This window comes from Nannobrachium achirus (assembly GCF_963921795.1).
Source record: "Nannobrachium achirus genome assembly, chromosome: 17".
Taxonomy (NCBI): domain Eukaryota; kingdom Metazoa; phylum Chordata; class Actinopteri; order Myctophiformes; family Myctophidae; genus Nannobrachium; species Nannobrachium achirus.
The window spans coordinates 26,550,985-26,569,978 of NC_137824.1; the positions used below are offsets into that span (position 1 = coordinate 26,550,985).

General features: G+C 41.4%; 1 protein-coding gene across 1 annotated transcript; it reads left to right on the forward strand.

Moving 5' to 3' along the window:
• Positions 1 to 3,947: 3,947 nt before the first annotated feature.
• On the forward strand, positions 3,948 to 18,773 carry nxf1a (nuclear RNA export factor 1a). The gene is made up of 21 exons (XM_080745909.1): positions 3,948 to 4,182; positions 5,198 to 5,420; positions 5,999 to 6,182; positions 6,324 to 6,407; positions 7,013 to 7,117; positions 7,288 to 7,368; positions 8,390 to 8,459; positions 8,548 to 8,636; positions 8,821 to 8,928; positions 9,167 to 9,276; positions 12,638 to 12,674; positions 13,411 to 13,479; positions 13,836 to 13,891; positions 14,293 to 14,400; positions 15,176 to 15,234; positions 16,458 to 16,573; positions 16,740 to 16,782; positions 17,006 to 17,078; positions 17,875 to 18,057; positions 18,222 to 18,282; positions 18,386 to 18,773. Exons 1-21 carry the CDS (start codon positions 4,158 to 4,160, stop codon positions 18,422 to 18,424), a joined length of 1,923 nt encoding a protein of 640 aa, XP_080602035.1. The 5' UTR covers positions 3,948 to 4,157; the 3' UTR covers positions 18,425 to 18,773.
• The last annotated feature ends 221 nt before the right edge of the window (positions 18,774 to 18,994 follow it).

Here is an 18,994-nt window from a genome sequence, read left to right on the forward strand (position 1 = left end):
CACTCGACTCATATCAGGAATATTCAACACGTCTGTCCTGTTTTCCTTGTTTCTTTCTGTATTTTCCAATTCCTGAAAACATCAAAGGTGAAAGCTTGTAGGATAAACACTTTTTTTACACCTATAAGCCTGTGATGTGATGAAGTACAAGCTGAAGTAGCAGCCGAACGGGCTCCTACCATTCTGAGAAGTATAGGCCATTAAAAAAGCACCCATCTCCACTTACCCTTTACGCCTCCCTTGTTGGTTGCTGTTGCTACTGTAGGTAACTTCCAGACAAGTGATGGGGGCGAGGTGCTGAAGTTATACAGTGATATAGAGGCATCGTGTCTGGCCTGCCTCATGACAGACCCGCTGAAGCCTTTTGTCCCACAGTACCATGGCTTGATGACCCGTGGGGAGCACACATACATTCGCCTGGAGGACCTGCTCTGTGGCTTGAAGAAACCTGTCATCATGGACTGCAAGATGGGTGTCAGGTAAGGCCCTGTGCAGCCTTGTAGAATGCCTCCAACATTTAATGAGGAAAATATGTCAAATGAAACAATAATGTCCATGACATTGTCTTTTTTTTTAAATAATGTATTGCTTAATCTCAAAATGTTCAGACTGTCCTGGTTTACATTAAGGACAACAGGAGCAATAGTAGCCTAAAACCTAATTGATGCTGGCATGATGATGTATAAATTAGGCGTTATGGTTGTGTGATCTCATTAAAAACAATACTGACATCACCAAACAATGTACGCAGGACATACCTGGAGGAGGAACTGGTGACAGCACGCAATAAACCTAAGCTACGGAGTGATATGTACGAGAAGATGGTGAAAGCTGACCCGACAGCTCTATCAGCAGAAGAACATGCACAAAAGGGGGTGACAAAATGGCGCTACCTTCAGTGGAAGGATAAAACCACCTCTACTTCCACGTTGGGATTCCGGATTGAGGGCAGCATGGTAGTAATGTTTTTTTTTTTTTTTTTTTTTACAATTGTCTTTCCTGCCTTTATTTCGATAGTTCAGTGAACTGAACGTCCATGCCTTACCCCTTAACCCTAAACTTCTTTGCCCTTTTTTACTATTTTGACAGCTCACAACGTGTCGATGTAGATTGGCTTGTTGAAGTATTTAAAAATAGTAAAAAAGGGCAAAGACGTTTAGGGATAAGGGTAAGTAAGGCATGGACGAAAATATAGCTATGTACTGTATGTGGTATGCACCTTAAACACCAGGTCATTGGCACTCTAATACCTTATCTATGCACTCACGCCCATACACAATTCACTCTATTTATTGGTTAACAAAGTCGATATTTATGGATTGCTCTGTAATTTGTACAGCTCATCATTACTCTGATTTATATAGACTGGGTGTATGTGATGCCATACTTCTTTATGTTTTAAATGTGTGTGCACTGGTGCATTTAAAACGGGTAAAGTTGACATCTCTGTGTTTGTGGCTGTCTCTCGGAGTCAGATGGAGAACGGCAGTATTCAGCGGGATTTTAGGAAAATTCAGACTTTAGCCCAAGTCACTGACGCCCTGCTCTCCTTCACCAAGAGTCGGCTTCACATCCTGGTCAGTTTGCTCAGTCAGATGAGCAGCACTCGCTACATTACACTGCTTTACACAGTCATCTCATATCAAGTAATCTATCATCACCACCATTTAATTTTTCCCACGCCTACCACCCCCCTCATCCAATTATCTTTGTCTCCTACCTACTGCTGCTCAACAACCACTACTGTACTCCACCTGTCTTCCATCTTTCATCTCGCTTAACAGAAGGCCTACCACTCCAGACTCCAGGCCTTGAGTGAAGCCTTAAATGAGTCTGCATTTTTCAAAACCCATGAGGTTAGTCTGAATACAGAAGTGAGCAGGAGTTGGAACAAGATGAACGTGAACCGGAATCTGGAAATTATGAAGAATAATCAGAATTCCAGAGAATAGCCCATAGGCCTATTGTTGTTTTTTTGCATCTATTAACTGACAAAATCTACACATTCGGGAAGCAGACAACTTCACAGTTTATAATTAAATAATTGAGAATGTTATATTTTTCATGATGTTATGGCTCTCAATTTGCATGATTGGGAAATTATCCACCCCAGTCCATGTGATAAATGAAGTTTCTTTGACATGTCTCACCAGGTTATTGGTAGCTCACTCCTCTTTGTCCACGACCACAGCAGCAAGGCCAGTGTGTGGATGATAGACTTTGGAAAGACCATTTCGGTGCTGGGCACTGAGCTGCAGCACAATGTCCCATGGGCCGAGGGAAACGGGGAGGACGGCTACCTCATTGGACTGGCGTCGCTCACCTCTTCACTCAGCCAAGCCATCAGTAAAGTCTCCTGGCAGCAAGAAGGGAACACAGAAGAGATCATCAAAGTGGACTGAGGCATTGTGCGTGTGCATGATAAAGTTTCACGGTTGAGATGTCACTGAGGGAATGGAGATTTGATTATGTGAAAGTTATTCTTCACTGGTTGAGGAAATTGAAATAAAAACAAACTTTTCCAGAGGACTCTGGTATGGTTATTCCTACTTGCATACAGTACATCTGAATGTAATATGTAATGACAGTCTTAGAAGGGTATTTCTTTTTGTTTTCTTTGTACTTTGTTCTCCCCAAGCTATGTATCTGTTATTTAATTGCAACGCAGATGTCACTTGTTTGTGACAGCAGCTTAACTTGTAGTCGCCCCCCTTCTCTCTCTCCCTCCCCCTCTCTCTCTCTCTCTCTCTCTCTCTCTCCCTCTCTCTCTTTCACGCACACACAGTCTTGCTTGGCTTGCATATATTTACTCCATTACAGTCTTTTGAGGAACCTACCAACCTAATGTGCTCTGATTGTATATTTACTTAAAGCCACAGAGATGCTGCTACAAATAAATGGTTCAGTTCTGATTAGGCGCCCTTACGCCAAATGGCCACCAGAGGGCGCCCTTTGCTGGGAGGTGGGAACGCCAGGGTCATCCACATCAACGGGGTCAAATGAGATGCAGCTTTACAGTATTTACTAACAGGCCTCACATGGGAAGTAGTCACCACCTGTGTGGAATTATTAGCTGCTTAAGTTTGTCTCGAAGATATTTACCTGCTGAATGTCGTACTATATTACAGTTACTGAATTGGTTGGAATGCGATAGTTATGTGAACTGTACCGCTGATACTGGTCAAAATAGAAAGAGTATCCTAAAAGAGAATGGCATTTTACAGAAGAGGAGGATACTACAGTAACAGGGACGACTACTACAGTAACAGGGACGACTACTACGACAACTTCTCCGTGGTTGCACGCGTCACGGACCATGGTTAGTCAACAAACTAACGTTTTCTTGTAGGGTTATACAAGTTTAAGCTTGTTATGTTTGAGAAATACCGTTTTTACTCCTCCTCCCATCCCCCACGGTCTGTAGTTAATTAGGCATACACACTGCTCTTGACAAGTGTCCCCCCACCACAATGACGGGCGTGGCATGAACGTTTACAGTCTATGGTCATGAATCATATATTATTTTGGGATAAATGTGAAGAAATTTCGGTTTTATTTTTTTTATTTTGGACAGTCAACCGAACTTTGGCGATGTACTGTATGCCGAAAAAAACAAGGTCGGTTAGTCGGCCTAAAGGCCAGATTCTGACCGCACCACCAATGCAACAACAAAAGACTACACAGTACACACCATATTGCTACATACTACATACATGGGCTACATTCACATGAGAGACTTTTACACCCGTTAGGCGTTAATAACTCAACCGAGAATTATTTTTTAGATTTCTTTTCCCCCCTTTTTGAGCCGTTGGCGGAACAAAAAAAATCCATGTGGGGATGAAGAGGGAGTAACTTCCGGTGTAGACTACAAAAATACGTCATCAGTAATTATTACGTATTGTAGTTCTTCCGGGTCCCTGAGCTCGCACGCACTCAGTGTTGTCTTCTGGTCAAAGCCTTGCTAACATAATCAGATTTACCACGAGTAGTGGGATTTTACTTGGTAGAATCGCGTATATATTTGACATTCAAGCTCATGGATTGTTAGCATATGTTATAGCTCATTTGTTTTGTGTATTGGAAAGGGGCGATCCGAGTCCTTAAATAGTGTTTTTAACCAGGTTGGGCTATTCGAAATAACAGTTCCTAGGAACATGGCGGACAGCGGCTACTACAATGGTGAGTTACCCCCAACACAACCTTTGTTACAACTGGGTCTCCCTTTCTTTTAGATTGTGGGCACCTTTCGGTGGAGAGAGAGGTGAAAAGCCGTGGTTATATGCTCCACGATGGAGGTAAACTCACTGAGGATATAGCCTTTACACCACTGTTTCCCAAACACTGGGACGGGACCCATTTGTGGCTCACGGAGAACATTTTATTGGTCCCTTTAATTTTTTGTTTCCTATATTTTGTTTTTAATTATTATTTCTTAACATTTTCAAAAAATATAACCCAAAAAAGCTAAGATTTTCATGAATAATAAGTAATTTAATTAATTAATAAAAATATTTGAGAACTAATGAAAATAGCCGATCTACAAGCTCAAAACGCGGTGCAAAGCGATGCGTGTGAGCTTGTAGATCTGCTGTTTTCACTATTTTGGGTACCGGGCAAACATGATCTAATATCTTTTGGGTCTCGGGCTAGTTTGGGAACCACTGATATTGCCATTACACAGTAACATCCTTTAAGCTAATGACATTTTGGTGAGATACGGATCCATTTGGTTATACATTTTGTACACTTTCTGAGTTAAATGGGTTAATTAATATTTATAACGGGGGATTACGCTGTAGAGGCTCTTCTGAACTAGATGTAGATTAGGTAATATTATTGACTGTTGCCAGCTTCAATTAAATCAATTGAACTGAGTGAATCATTAACTCTGTTTTTAGCAGAAAATATAACTGTACATAAACGTTACCTACTGTATGGCACAATAGTTTTAACTATATGACCATCAAGCACGTTCGAACTTTTAATGCCAAAGGTTATATGAACTATTAAGCCCTCGATACAGCAGTATGAGTTGAATAATATCATGTGCATTTATCTTAAGATTGAATACCATGAATGCAGCAAATATGATGGAGCCTGATGAGAAGTTAATTTTCTATATCTTGACCGATCAATCCCATCTATCATCTGCAATGCGTTGATGACGGTTAATGTCTTGCGTGTCGTCTTTCAGAGCACGATGACAGAACTGGCCCACACTTCCGCAGTCGCAAAGGCCGGGGCTCTCACCGAGGCCGGGGGTACAACAATGATGGGCCCCGTAGGGACCGCCAACGAGGAGGAGGAGGCCATTCTGGGAACTTTGGGGGCCCTGGTCCACGGTCCCGACTGGAAGAGTATGATGGAGACGTAACTATGAGTGATAACTCTCAGGACGGCAGCTCCCAACGCAGATTGTGAGTGTCACTGAGCGACAGATAATTATTTTTATTCTGCTACATTGATCCAACATAGAAACTCTCCGGGTTGTTTTGTGAAGTATTTTGTAACAGTGAAAATTGATAGGCTAAATACAGGTAGCATTTGCTTTTTGAGCGGTCGTCACAACGCTCCTATACGTGGCCGTGTGTGTGGGTCTGTCTGTCTGTATGCGTGTCTGTATGTAGCCTACAGTACCTTTTGTGACCACACATGTTAAGGGAGGGGCGCTGTTGTTCAGGCCAGGCCAGACACACACACACACACACACACACACACACACACACACACACACACACACACACACACACTATATATATATTTGTTTTGCTGTTGCGCAGCCTCCATGACCACCGCTCAGTTCACACGGGTGTGATTTTATTTTTAGATTAATAGGTGGTACTGGCGAGAGGAAAATATCCTTTTTGTCTGATACTGTTTTTTAAAGAATTATGAAATATGTTTCAAATTACGAAGGGATGCACAGCATCTCCGAGATTAACGTTATTATTATCAGAACATCAGTTTTTATGTAGTTATGTTGTTTTCTCCTCAGCAACCCTTATTCAAGACCCTATCGGAGAGGAGGGTTTGACAGAGACAGACGTGGTGGCAGAGGAGCGGGCAGAGGAGGAGGTGGAGGAGGAGGAGGAGGAGGAGGCGGTGGCAACTTTAAAGGAGGAGCGGGGGGAGGAGGTGGAGGAGGAGGGAAAAATCGATCAGGCTGGTACAAAATAACGGTGGGTTTTGTCACTGCAACCTCAGATCATCTATAAATCCTCATTTTGGGCGGCCACAGCTCAATGGGTTGAGGCTCTCTGGGTCTACCATTCTCCCTTTCCCTTATTTGATTGTGCTTATGCTCTTGGATGTTTTAACAGATACCACATGGAAGGAGATATGACAAAAAATGGTTAGTGCCAGCCCTACAGAACATCTGCACTGTGCCCTTCTCACCTGTAAATGTAAGTTCCGGTGTTTTTCACAATTTAAACTGTTCCTAAATATTGTTTGCCTAGATTTATTGAAGAATTAGTGCAACATATTTAGTCCGGAGATATTGAAGAATTGGTGTACAAACACATTTAAGCGATATCACACGAGAGGAAGTGTTGTCATACTCATACTGCCAGCATGACTGTGATTCAGTTGTCGAGTGGAGTTCAGGCAGAGTGCCGAAGAAAACCAGAGTTACACTCATGTTAATTATAACTAACACAACCTCTAGTATGATATTGCCTTTATAGAACAGTTTCTTTTACAAAATTCAAGTAATGGGGACAGCAGTTAATGATTTAGTTGATTATTCTTTTGTCTATTCGGATCCCCCTATAAATGTTATTTAATTGCTTCAAGACTGCAATAACAAAAATGCTGATAAACAATGTATAAAACAGATTCAGAAATCCCAATATTCCTGGGTTAATATATTTTGGTCTTTGGAGATCTTACTCTCCTCCTGACAAAAATATTGCAGCATTTCCCACTACTCCCCCATCAATAGATGCTGTATAATTTCTAGAAAGAATATTTGTCAGTAAGATGATCTCCCCCCCTCTCCTCTATACAGTTCCAATTGGACGGTCACAGAGTCCAATTTTACGTCGACGATGTCGCCACTGCTAACGCACTGCAAAAATGTTCCCACAAGATCACAGCCCTGGATGGTCATAAGGTACTACCCACTTACACATCTATGTATTGACCCTTGATCCATTGCACAAAATAGTCCAGGAACGTCTGAATGTAAAACTATCATCAAGTTTAGTGGTTACTGGAACATGTTGCCATTATCTTCTCTATGCTAGCCTCCTCTAATACCACCTCACATTTATTTCCTTTTAGATAGAAGTACATATCAACGCTAGCTCTCCGCCCAGCTTTATCGTCACTGACCTGAAGCCTGAACACATGGAACACCTGAAGGTGAGACAACAACTGAGGGTGGGATAACGTTGGAAGATTTGTTGAAGGGGCTCTGATAAACAGGGAATGATTGCGTTTAAATGATGTTGCTTGCAATTCCTGAGCACAATATTCCACTTCACCTATTTTCTACATATATTTGTATAATTGGTCCTAATGCTCATTATAAGATGGTACCATTTCTGTGTCTGAGGTGGGCTGTGGACAGTCCAGGAACCTGCCTAACAGTGACATAATTAGTTAAGTTTAGTAATTTCAAACAATTACATTTGTTTTTTAAATAGGTTTTATAATGCAAGACCAATGGCTTGCTAATGTTTCAGGAAGAAAGGGGGTGTAGCTTCTATGAGCTTGGAATCCCCATGGATGATGTCATTAGTAGGCAGGTTTCTGAACTGTCCATAGCCCACTGTGGTGGAATTCAAGTTCTGTCAATAAGACGTAAATAAAGAAGTGTCAGAGGCAATGGCATAAGGTGGTGGTTTAATACAATGAATAGTACAAGACTAAGTGATTGTGTACATAGAAGTACCACAGGCCTGTGGTACCGAGATTCTGCCCCAAGCAAAGGAAATCAAACCCTAGTTATACTGGCATTGCAAGGACAACCTAGGAAAACATCTTACAGTACATCATGTTGTCTGTAATGCATGATACAGCATAATCTACGCTTACTAACGTCACTCATAATCAATCATGATAATATAATATCTACTATTGTTATTTACGTCACATAATCAATCATGATAACATAAACTCTACGACACCAATGAGATGCAGAGTGAGTAGATGGAAATAATGCCAGCTCAGCAGAGGCATTAGTCAGGATGGGAACAATTACCGTATATGCAGATAAGGTTGAAATCTGAAAATGGATCTTAATAAGCACAAAATCACGAATTAATTTCTAATTCTAACGGGTCTCACTTCCTTTCCATCTGATCGTCCCCAAAATTACTATTTACTATTGCGTTGTCCTGACACTATCTCTATAATGGTAAAACTTTATTCTCTTTCATAGCAATGCATGGCAAAGCGATTTGACGGCTCCCAGCAAGCGCTTGACCTTAACAACATCCGAACTGACCCAGGTATGTCCACTGTCTGTCGAGGAATGAGTCAAGTGAATAGTTTGCTTGTTTTAGCTTTTAATCTGAACTTGAGTCCTGTTTGTTGCAGACCTGGTGTCCCAGAACATTGAAGTCACCCTGAGTAGGAGGTCAAATATGGAATCTGTGATAAAGATCATTGAAGAGAACATTCCAGAGGTACTGTGTATGCTATTTTCTAAACTTTTGTTTAACTGTCATTGATGTCCAGTGATGGTTTCATTAAGAAGTATAAAATGGGGCATTCATTTATGAATAAACATTAAAGAAAATGTGGAAATGCAAAGTTATTATTTGAGAGCAACAATAAACATACTTCTCTTCCTTCTGATCTCTGTACCAGCTGGTGTGCCTGAACCTAAGCAACAACCGTATTCACAAGCTTGATGACTTGGCTGAGTTAGTCAGCAAGGTACCCAACCTAAAGACACTCAACCTGTCGAACAATGAGGTGAGTTTCAATGGATAAAAGAAAACATAAATCAACCTGCCCTAGATAGTTGGGAAAGAAAGATGACAAGATGCAAAAACAGTGTTAAGATATATTCTAGAATCTGTGAATGTACTGTATTTTGGACACTCAAATACATTCGTTTATTTATTCTCTTATTTCTTTTCTTTCTCTAATTTCACCAACATCACCTAAACTGCTTGACCAACCTTCCATCTCCTTCCTCTGTGTCTCCCAGCTGAAGACAGAACGAGAGCTGGACAAAGTGAAAGGCCTGAAGTTAGTGGAGCTGTGGCTTGACAGGAACCCTCTGTGTGACTTCTTCAAGGACCAGGCCGTCTACATAAGGTCAGTCAGCAAGTTTGGGGGTGATTTGTGTGTGGCTGTGTGTCACCCAGTGTGTATGAGCACACCCCCACCCCCCCTCCCCCCTAGCCTGACACTTCAGTCCGCACATCACCACCCCCTGCTAGTGTGTAGTGTGGACTGAAGCTGCACATATTTTATTTTATTTCCTGCGCACCTGAAGAGCGGGCGCTTTGAATGGGCCAATCAGGGTTGTATGCTTGGGGCACGTGGTAGGCTGCTCCGGTCCCAGCCCCCTCCAAACAGAGCTCTTGAGCTCACGTGAGACTCGCTCGTGGACTCTGATTGGTCCGTGAAAACTGTCATGGCAGAGTCAGACTCGACTCGTATTATTTTAATAAACGATGCAATAGTGCCGTTTCATCACGTTTCAATACCATTTTTCACTAACGTAAACATGCAGACATATAATATGTTATGAGAAATAACGTATTTTTGCAATGTCACGCCACGTCGCCGTCGCGTGTGTGTGTGTGTGTGTGTGTGTATGTGTGTGTGTGTGTGACGTCAATAGGCTTCAGCCCCCCCCCCCCGCCGAAATAGAATGTCTGCCCTCAATTTCAGACTCTCCCCCCCCACGTAGTGTGGTGTGAGATGTCTGGCGCTCGCAGTCAGGCAACCTCCCCCCACCTTTTCCTTTTTTAACTATGATTTAGGTTAAAGTTGCCATTGACACTGGTACATGGAAGCAGTGAAACTTGATCCCAACAGGAGTCATGGACAAACAATCACCGAAGCTCTGTTATCCCATAGCATGATTTCTTTTGTTATCATTATGCAAGAGAAATAGTTGTGATATTCATTCAAACTGTTCTACATACCGTGGTCTGTTGTTCTACTTTTTAACATTTCTCTTTCTTTCACCACAAACTAACCATTCCTCCATCTGATGACTAACAGAATTTGCAGTGATGCAGTTCAGGCAGGTGTTTCACATCTTAATCACATTCCTTTTTATTGCAGTGAAGCAATTTTCCAACAGCTGGGAGCCCATCATTTCTCTTCTTATTTTAGGGGCTTATTTTTACATTTTCTTGGGAATTTCTCAAGTGTTGTTCTCAGCACTCCCCTGCTGATGTCCTTGTTAGTCTTCCCATAAAAATGCAATAACATATCATTTCACCACAAAAAAAGTTACTTTAGTCCAGAGCATTAGGAAATATGTTTATCAATGTTTAGTGGGTGTGCAATGTGCCAGTCCGTTTAACCAAATTGAAAGTGAATCGCACAGTAGAAAGGCAGGGCCTTCGCAAGACTTCAACCTAAATCAGCCCCAAGTTTAGTAACGTAGTAGTAGCAGCAGCAGCAGCAGCAGCAGCAGCAGCAGCAGTACACTAGATTATAGAAGATACTCTTGGGGAGAAGGCTATTTGTGTTGTCTTACAATTCACCAAATGTTTGGAACAACGACACAAGTGCACTGGTGACAGCCAGCCAGTGATGGTTTCCCCTCCCCTCGTGGAAAACTTCCAGCCCAATCGGCATCCTGCAACAGGCGAGTATGGCAGGCTGGTTAGCCAATGACGGGTAAGATCCCACCTTGAAACTCGGGACAACCTAAGGCAGGCACAGTCACGATTACTCAGCCCAACGTCACTGTGAGCATCGACTCACCAAAGTGGCAAGAAGAAACCGAAAAGAAGATGATGCTGATGATGAGAGAGACGACACAGGATAAGCCATTGGGTGAGAGGTGGAGGAGGTATAAGAAGAGCAGACGAAGCAGTCTTTTATGTGTCAATCACTGCTCCCTGGCCTAAAGCAGAGGCCCCTGCTGTTACTCTCTCTATGCATGAGAGAAAGTGAAAATATCATTATACCATCCGGAAGAAAATTCTTTCTCTACTGAATAATCTAATCTGGTTCACTTCCATGGGAAATAATTTAAATGAACCAGATGGAAAGATGGAAATGCTACTCCCATTTTAAGAACATTCTTTCTCTACTGAATAATCTAATCTGGTTCACTTCCATGGGAAATAATTAAAATGAACCAGATGTAAAGATGGAAATGCTACTCCCATTTTAAGAACATTCTTTCTCTACTGAATAATCTAATCTGGTTCACTTCCATGGGAAATAATTTAAATGAACCAGATGTAAAGATGGAAATGCTACTCCCATTTTTGTGTATGATGGCTGTGAGCCGAAACAAACAGAAAAAAGGACATTGTTGCACATCAACCCAGCACACAGAATTGGTTAGGGGACAATAATGTGAATTGCTAAGCCTTGCTTCCTCTGCAGCCAGAGGCGCATGGGTACAAAGGGGACACTTAAGTTTTAGCCTTGTACATGATGATAGTTGTGGTGTTGTTTGACAAAGTAACTTTGACCATCTACGTAACTCCATCTACCATCTACGTAACTCTAGTGCCTGTGCAGTGTGGAATACTAGGGGGATCAGTAATGGGAATGCTGGGTTCAACACTGTTCAGCAATCCTCCACACGTCACTGTTCCTGGGCATTTCCTCTGGCTTTCTCTCCCTTTTCCCCTTCATTTGAAATGTCAACGCAACTAAAGCGTTTTTACCTCCTCAGATGGTGATGCATAGAGAATTCTTCACCACCTACTAAATGTTTCACTAACTTTGGAAGTGAGCTATCTGTGTGTGAATGTGTTTTTTTTTTGTGTGACCCTCTTTTGTTTTGCTATGACCTAGACTCGGCCTCTCTTCAGTGGTCACGGTCATACTTTTGGGAGCTGATCCTAACGCAAGACTGGCTGGCGGTAACACACCTCTCTCCCAGCTATAGCATTGCCTCTATTTTTAACATAACAGAGGAATTGCTTTGTTAGTTTCCATGACACGCTTGTAGATTTTGGGTTTCTGTAGGAATGTGTGTGAGCGTGCGTGCATGTGTTGGTTCCCCTGTCAGAGGTCTGTGTATGTCTCGCGTTTTGGAGGGGGTGAGTATTCCTGTTTGGTAAGTACGCTTTGGGGTGGGAAAGGTAGGCAAAGGGCACAGTGTGAAGCCGTGGGGAAAGGAAGCTATTTGTGCGTGTTTACATTTCCAGGTGCATGTCACAGTAAAGGTGGGCATGAAATGCCCCAAAGACAGTGATTCAATTTCATACTCTTTTAAAGTGTGCTTTAAAGCCTGGAGAGGACTGTTTTCCCAAGCATTCCACACAATGTACCAGTATGATTACGTACAATACAACAATCATTACATCTCTTTTAAATCTATGGTGTATCAGTGAGCAGACTATAGAGCACCGTAACTCAGTAGGTGTGACTGAGAATATTAGAATGCATCCAGGTCAGTATGTGTGGCCTGTATTGTTTTGTTGGGCTGTAGTCCTCACTTTTTCCACTTGTGCTTATGTTCCCGTACCAGTGCTGTGCGCCAGAGGTTCCCCCGGCTCTTGAAACTGGTAAGGCAAAACGTATAATTATTATTATTATTATTATTATTAGGCTATTTGTGGGCTCGCTGAAAGCGAGCACACGTATGTTATCTTCATTATTTATCTATCAGTCAAGTTCTCCTCGACAGTACAAAGGCAGTGCCCTTAGCCAATGAGGTGTAGCGTTCTTGGTGACATCAACACCAACAAGTGCGATCTGATATAAATAACAACACCACCCACATGAAATCTTTGCGCTCGCTGAAAGGCGAGACCAGTATGTTATACCAAAACATTATAGGTCAAGATTATTCTCCTCAAAATTACGGACAGTACAAAGGCAGGGCCTTTAGCCAATGAGGGAGCAGTGAGCCCACACTGTTTCGTAGGAACAGTATTTCTAGTATTTAGTTTGTGGTTCTCGCCTCCGTCCGTTTTGTCAGTACTGTGGTGGTGTGGGTGGATGTGGAAGAAGGACGTTTTTTTTACACAAATCTAGCGCTCTCTTTCTCTTGCCTGTGACGTCAACTGCCAATGCCAGCAGGACGCACACACGACACAGTAAACAAAGTGTGGTGGTGGAGTAGAGGATTTCTTTCGTTTTAGATGGAGTTTTAGCCGTGCGCGATTCTGCATCGATGCAGTGACGTGACCTAATTCATTATAGCCTAATAAGCCTACACATTTGTTATTTTCCTCTGAAGGCAAAGTCTCATTTGCCTCCCTTTATATATTATGTTGTGTTTGTGTTGCTTGGTTTTAGGATGGCAATGATCTACCACCTCCCATAGGTTTTGATGTGGAAACGCCCACAACCATCCCCCAATGCAAGGTAACTGTGGTTTTATCTTTTGCACACAAGGCAAGAGTTTGAGCTTGGTCTTGTTTGGGTATCATACTAATTGCTATGGATGTATACAACAAATACCGTGGTGCCTTTTAGGGCTAATCTCCCTTTGGTAGTCATGCTTTTACAGTGCAGCACTTGTTATTAAGTGTGCTATAATTGTTAAGCCCCGCCTCCTTTGTCTTCCTATTGGCTGGGCTTTAAACGGCCATAACTCCACTTCTAGTTATAATTATAAGTTCTCTTTGAGTTTAAGCATGGGAGCATGTTATTTACTCCATTTTTTGTCTTTTTACTCCTGCAATTGTTGACCTTCATTTATTATATGTTTCACAATCCAGGGCAGCTGTTTTGGTTCTGATGAAATCAAGGGCATCATCCTTCATTTTCTGCAACAGTGAGTTTCAGCCTGTTCACATCTGAGAATGACCTGTTCGGTACTGATCTAAAGCCAGCTCATTTCATCATAAAGAATAACTGGAAAAGAATCGAACATTTATGGATTAAGTTCCACCTCTTTTTCTAGTTCATAGGCTAACACTTGTGAGATGTGATCATGTGGCCATTGTATATTTTACCTGACCGTGTGCATACAGTGTGCTAAAGAAACACACACATAATATTAACTTAAACAGTGTACTTTATATTCCCCAGCGACCTTTGGGTGTAAAGCCTTTCATAGGACGTTGATGCATACAGATCGTTAGAAAATACCTTCAAGTTAGAAAAAACATAGCTGGCTTGAGGAATGAACATAATGAGTAGCAAGACTGAGTAATACTACTGTATATGTTCCAGGTACTACACAATCTACGACTCGGGGAACAGACAGCCTCTTTTAGATGCCTACCACGATGGAGCATCGTTATCCCTCATTACGCCTTACGCCAATCAGAATGCGTCTAGGTAAGAAGAACTTGCACATTACAAGTACTCTCAACTACTCTCAATATGTTGACAGTTAGACACCGGTGTCTCTTTCCTGTCATGTAGACACCAGTATCTTTTGTGGAGTTTCTGAAATATTAACTCCCCAGAGTCTCCATCTTTAAACCAATCCAGTGACTTTGTTTGGTGCAGGCCAGGGCTGAGCATGGATCAGATTGTAAATTACATCATTTATCTATTTCACTGCAGATTAGGTTATGATCCCTAACCCTTAAATTCAACAAATTCTTTCAATGGACTAAAAACGTGTTTTATTCTATGGCCTTCTTGCCCTGGCATTTGACCTGTGTGCCCTCAGAAAATGGACAACACCAAAGGCCAAGTGGCCTTGCCCCTAAAATGACAAAATTTCAGGCCTGTTACCTACCAGACCTAATCACAAAGCAGATTTCAATGCTTAAATTCTGTGTTACTTATGTGTGAGCTGTTATTTTGCCTCGCTGTGTTCCAAAATGAACATTACAGGCAACGCTAGCATCATGAAAGTAAACAACATGAACGTATTCTGACAAGAGGCACTGTTAATAAAATGCCTAAAGCTTAACAGTCTCTTTGTGACTGCTCACACGTGAGCTAGTAGACAGATTTAAAAAGTGACGGTTTGGAGCGGTATAGGATAAAACCCAAACGATATCCAACCCTAATTCCACTGATCCTATTCTGCCATATTGAAGTCTCATCTACATTGACTATGCCTGACCCTCATTGTCTTTCCTCTTGTGTTTCTCCATAGGAGCAGTCTAGGAGAGTACTACAAAGACAATCGAAACCTGAAGCGGGTGAAAGACACCAGTGAGTTTACTTTTAACTATTAAAGGACGACTTCAACCGTTTTAAGCTATTAAAGGAAGCATTCACCCATTTTCAACCTATCATCATAATTGGTCGTCACTAATGCCCATCATAAAAAAAAGTACTCCTCTTTTCTACTTTGTCTGTGTCCCAGAGTTGGGCTGTGGACACTTCAGAAACCAGTGTACCATTGTTGGGCAGTTTTTATTTTTTATTTTCAAACAAGATTTATTGTAAAAAAATTTAAAGAGCAATGGCTTCCATTATTAGCATGCTAACTTTCCAGGAATAGAAACCTGCCGTTTCTATTTGCTTGGATTCCCCATCGATGGTGTCACTAGTAGGCGAGTTTCTGAACTGTCCACTGCCAGTACGACTTCCCTTATTCTCCATTGTACATATTTTTGTTCAGCACCTGTGGAATTTGTTGACATGTGCGTCCTTCCCTCTTGGACCATATGGTACCATATTGTAATGGTGAAAATAGGTTGAAAATGGGTGAAGTCGTCCTTTAAAGCAGAAATAAGCAGTTTTCTGCTGACATAAGCAGGAATCATGCAATTGCTTATTTTATTTTATTCAGGCGGCTAACAATGCTTTCTAAAGAAATGTTGTGTGTGTGACACTTCCTGGGGCTACAATCTGCCTCCAAAACTTATTTTTTATCTGTGAGAAGTTCTGTCATTGGTCGATTAAACTGGGGGCCCATCCAAAATAACAGACCAATCAGGACCGCCTCTTGTTCTTGTTCAGATTGGTTGACCTGTCTGTCAATCCTTTTAGCCCCGGTCGGCTGGTTCATGCACCAATGAGCTGCTAATGACAGAGCTTCTTACAGATAACATAATAGTTTTGGAGGCAGACTGCGGCTCCTAGAAGCACCACAGAGACTAGATTTTTTTAGGGAGCATAGAAAAAAATAAAAATAAGCAATTGCATGATTCCTGCTTAGGTCAGCAGAAATCTGCTTATTTCTGCTTTAAGCACTTCCAGGCATGTTGCAGGAAATTGGTTACAAGTGGTCACCTCACCACTTTGAAAGAAATGACAACAAAAGGATTTTACTGTTATCACTTCGATACCTCCTTTATGGATCTTACTAGGCACTTTCATTGTATTGGTACTGTGTACATTGTAACAGGCTTCCAATAATGTCTGTTGTATTTCTTCCGACGTGTGATGTGAATGCCTTCCAACCTTCCCCTTTTCCCGGCTGCCCACAGCGATGAGATTCCGTCTACTGAAGCACACACGGCTCAATGTGGTGGCTTTCCTCAACGAGCTCCCCAAAACTCAGCATGACACTGCATCCTTCACTGTTGATGTGAACACTTACACGGTTGGTTAATATTTAATTCTTCACTTAATGCTTATTAATAACCTTGCACCACACAATTCTTTGGTCTTGTGTCTTAATCTTCCAATGCAGTTTTTAATCTATTGTCTATTCTTGTAATGCAACATAAAACTAATTCTGAATATTGTTTTCCTTTTTTTCCCCCCAGAACACGTTATTGTCTTTCACAGTAACTGGGGTGTTCAAAGAAGGTGGGTGTTGGCATGTCTTTCCTACGCACACGCACGCACGCACGCACGCACGCATACACACACACACACACACACACACACACACACACACACACACACACACACACACACACACACATAGTATATATATACAGTATATATATATATATATATATATATATATATATATATGAGCTCAAATGATTTTTGTCCCGTGGTGACCCACGTTTTTTTTCTGTCACAGCGGAAGGTAAATCACGTGACTCCACCATGGCCTTCTCTCGAGTCTTTGTCACGGTCCCCGCCGGGGGTTCTGGGTAAGTCTAATGAACTCACCTTGGTTGACTACCTTGGTGGACTTCCATATAGTGCTTAGTGCTTCATGGTTTCCTTTTGTTGCAAATGACACATTTTTGTATCAACTAACTAAAAAAGCCAGTCCTGCTGTTGTTTTTCCTTACCTTTTCAAGAAGTCACAGAATATTTATCTCCAATTGCATGTTTACAGGAAAATATAGGAAGCATGCAGGGCATGGGATCTTGCAATCATATGATCCCTGGATACTGTATGTATCTGGGTGACACATTGCAATGACTGCAATGGTTTTACACTAGATGGAACTCTTCGCTTAGATATGAAAATGTTTTACTATCGCGAGAACAATGGCTTCCATTATAACATCACTTTTCAGGAATAGAAAGCATGCGGTTTCTTTTAGCTTGGATTCCCCATCAGGTTTCTGTACTGCCCACAGCCCTCCTAAGAGACACAGACAGCTATTGCTATTTTATCATGAACATAAGTGAGGACCAATTATATGAAGATGGGTTGAAAAGTGGTGAAGTCGTTCTTAACAAGTAACTACATTCATGTGGTGTTTCACAAACTTTAGTTCGTAACTGGTTCTGGTTCTGTATTTCCATATTTGTGACAGACTTTGCTAATGCTCTTTGATATTTTTTACCCCTTTCCACACACGGAACTTTAAAAATACAGATTGTATACACACTTAGACTTAGACTTATTATAGTCCAAAGGAAAAAAAAGGTTTAGTCATGTTGCACCTAAAATAACTCACATTTCATTTTGTGCTCTCTTATTCTGTGCTTCAGTTTATGTATAGTGAACGACCAGCTCTTCATCCGGATGGCAACAACGGAAGAGATCCGCAAAGCATTTGTGGCTCCCGCCCCGACCCCTTCCTCCAGCCCTGTGCCCACACTCACTGCACAGCAGCAGGAGATGCTCACAGCGTTCTCCCTGAAGTCTGGCATGAATCTGGAATGGTCTCAGAAGTAAGTGGTGTGCTTACCTATGTATCATGCACATGCCCTCTGTAGCACTTTTGAATTTTAATGAAAAGTACACTACAAATAATGTGTTACATGAAAGTATATTAATGTTTGGTGTCATGCTTTTTGCGCTTTAAATATAAATATTGATTTTGTGTATCTGGCAGGTGTCTAGTGGACAATGAGTGGGATTTCAACAAATCTGCACTTGTCTTCACTCAGTTGAAGGTAACGATCAACCAATTTAATTCCCTGTGATTATGGTGGTCCCCTCTTCCTAGATGAATATGACAATTTTCACATGAAAATGCTTTGTCTCTTTTCTTTTCAGACGGAGGGCAAAATCCCAGATGTGGCATTCATAAAGTGAAGATTTGAATGATGATACCTTCTGTGAAATAATGATAATTGGTTTTCAGTGAAGAACTGTTCATTATATTTTATATGGCTTTTGTTTTGTTTTATCCCCTTTCTCTGGCTTTGTTTTACATTTTGCTTTACTGATACCTTGTTTTAACAACCAAGTGTCAGTCGTTTGACTCAGAAACTGTTATAATAAATTTTGGTTATTGTTGTAACCTTAGTTTATAGTTATTTGTATAGTGTTCTATTACATGCTTTCATAGGAATAAAGTCAATTGAGCACTAGCTCTGCTTGTGTTGAACTTGGCTTGATGTGAAATAATGTTGAATTAAATAAACTATTCCTCAGTTTAAAACCATCTCACAGATGTATATATGTAATTCCTACCCACATTTCATTAACTTTTACCAGTAAGTTGCCTGTACAAAGATGGTGTCTATTGTAGTCATAGAGTTAAGTAGTCCTGTTTTCTTCTTTTTTCTATTTCTTATCAAAGACATGTAAAGAAGGAAAGGCCAACTGGGATGCTGGGAGACAAACTGGAGCCTGAAGTTCAATGGAATGCATTGAAGTAAT

Excerpts from the sequence above, each read along its gene's own strand:
- nxf1a (XM_080745909.1), top strand. The coding sequence starts at position 4,158 with ATGGCGGACAGCGGCTACTACAATG. Across the intron at positions 6,408-7,012 it reads TGCCCTTCTCACCTGTAAAT|TTCCAATTGGACGGTCACAG; the intron begins GTAAGTTCCGGT and ends TCCTCTATACAG. Across the intron at positions 18,058-18,221 it reads AATCTGGAATGGTCTCAGAA|GTGTCTAGTGGACAATGAGT; the intron begins GTAAGTGGTGTG and ends TGTATCTGGCAG.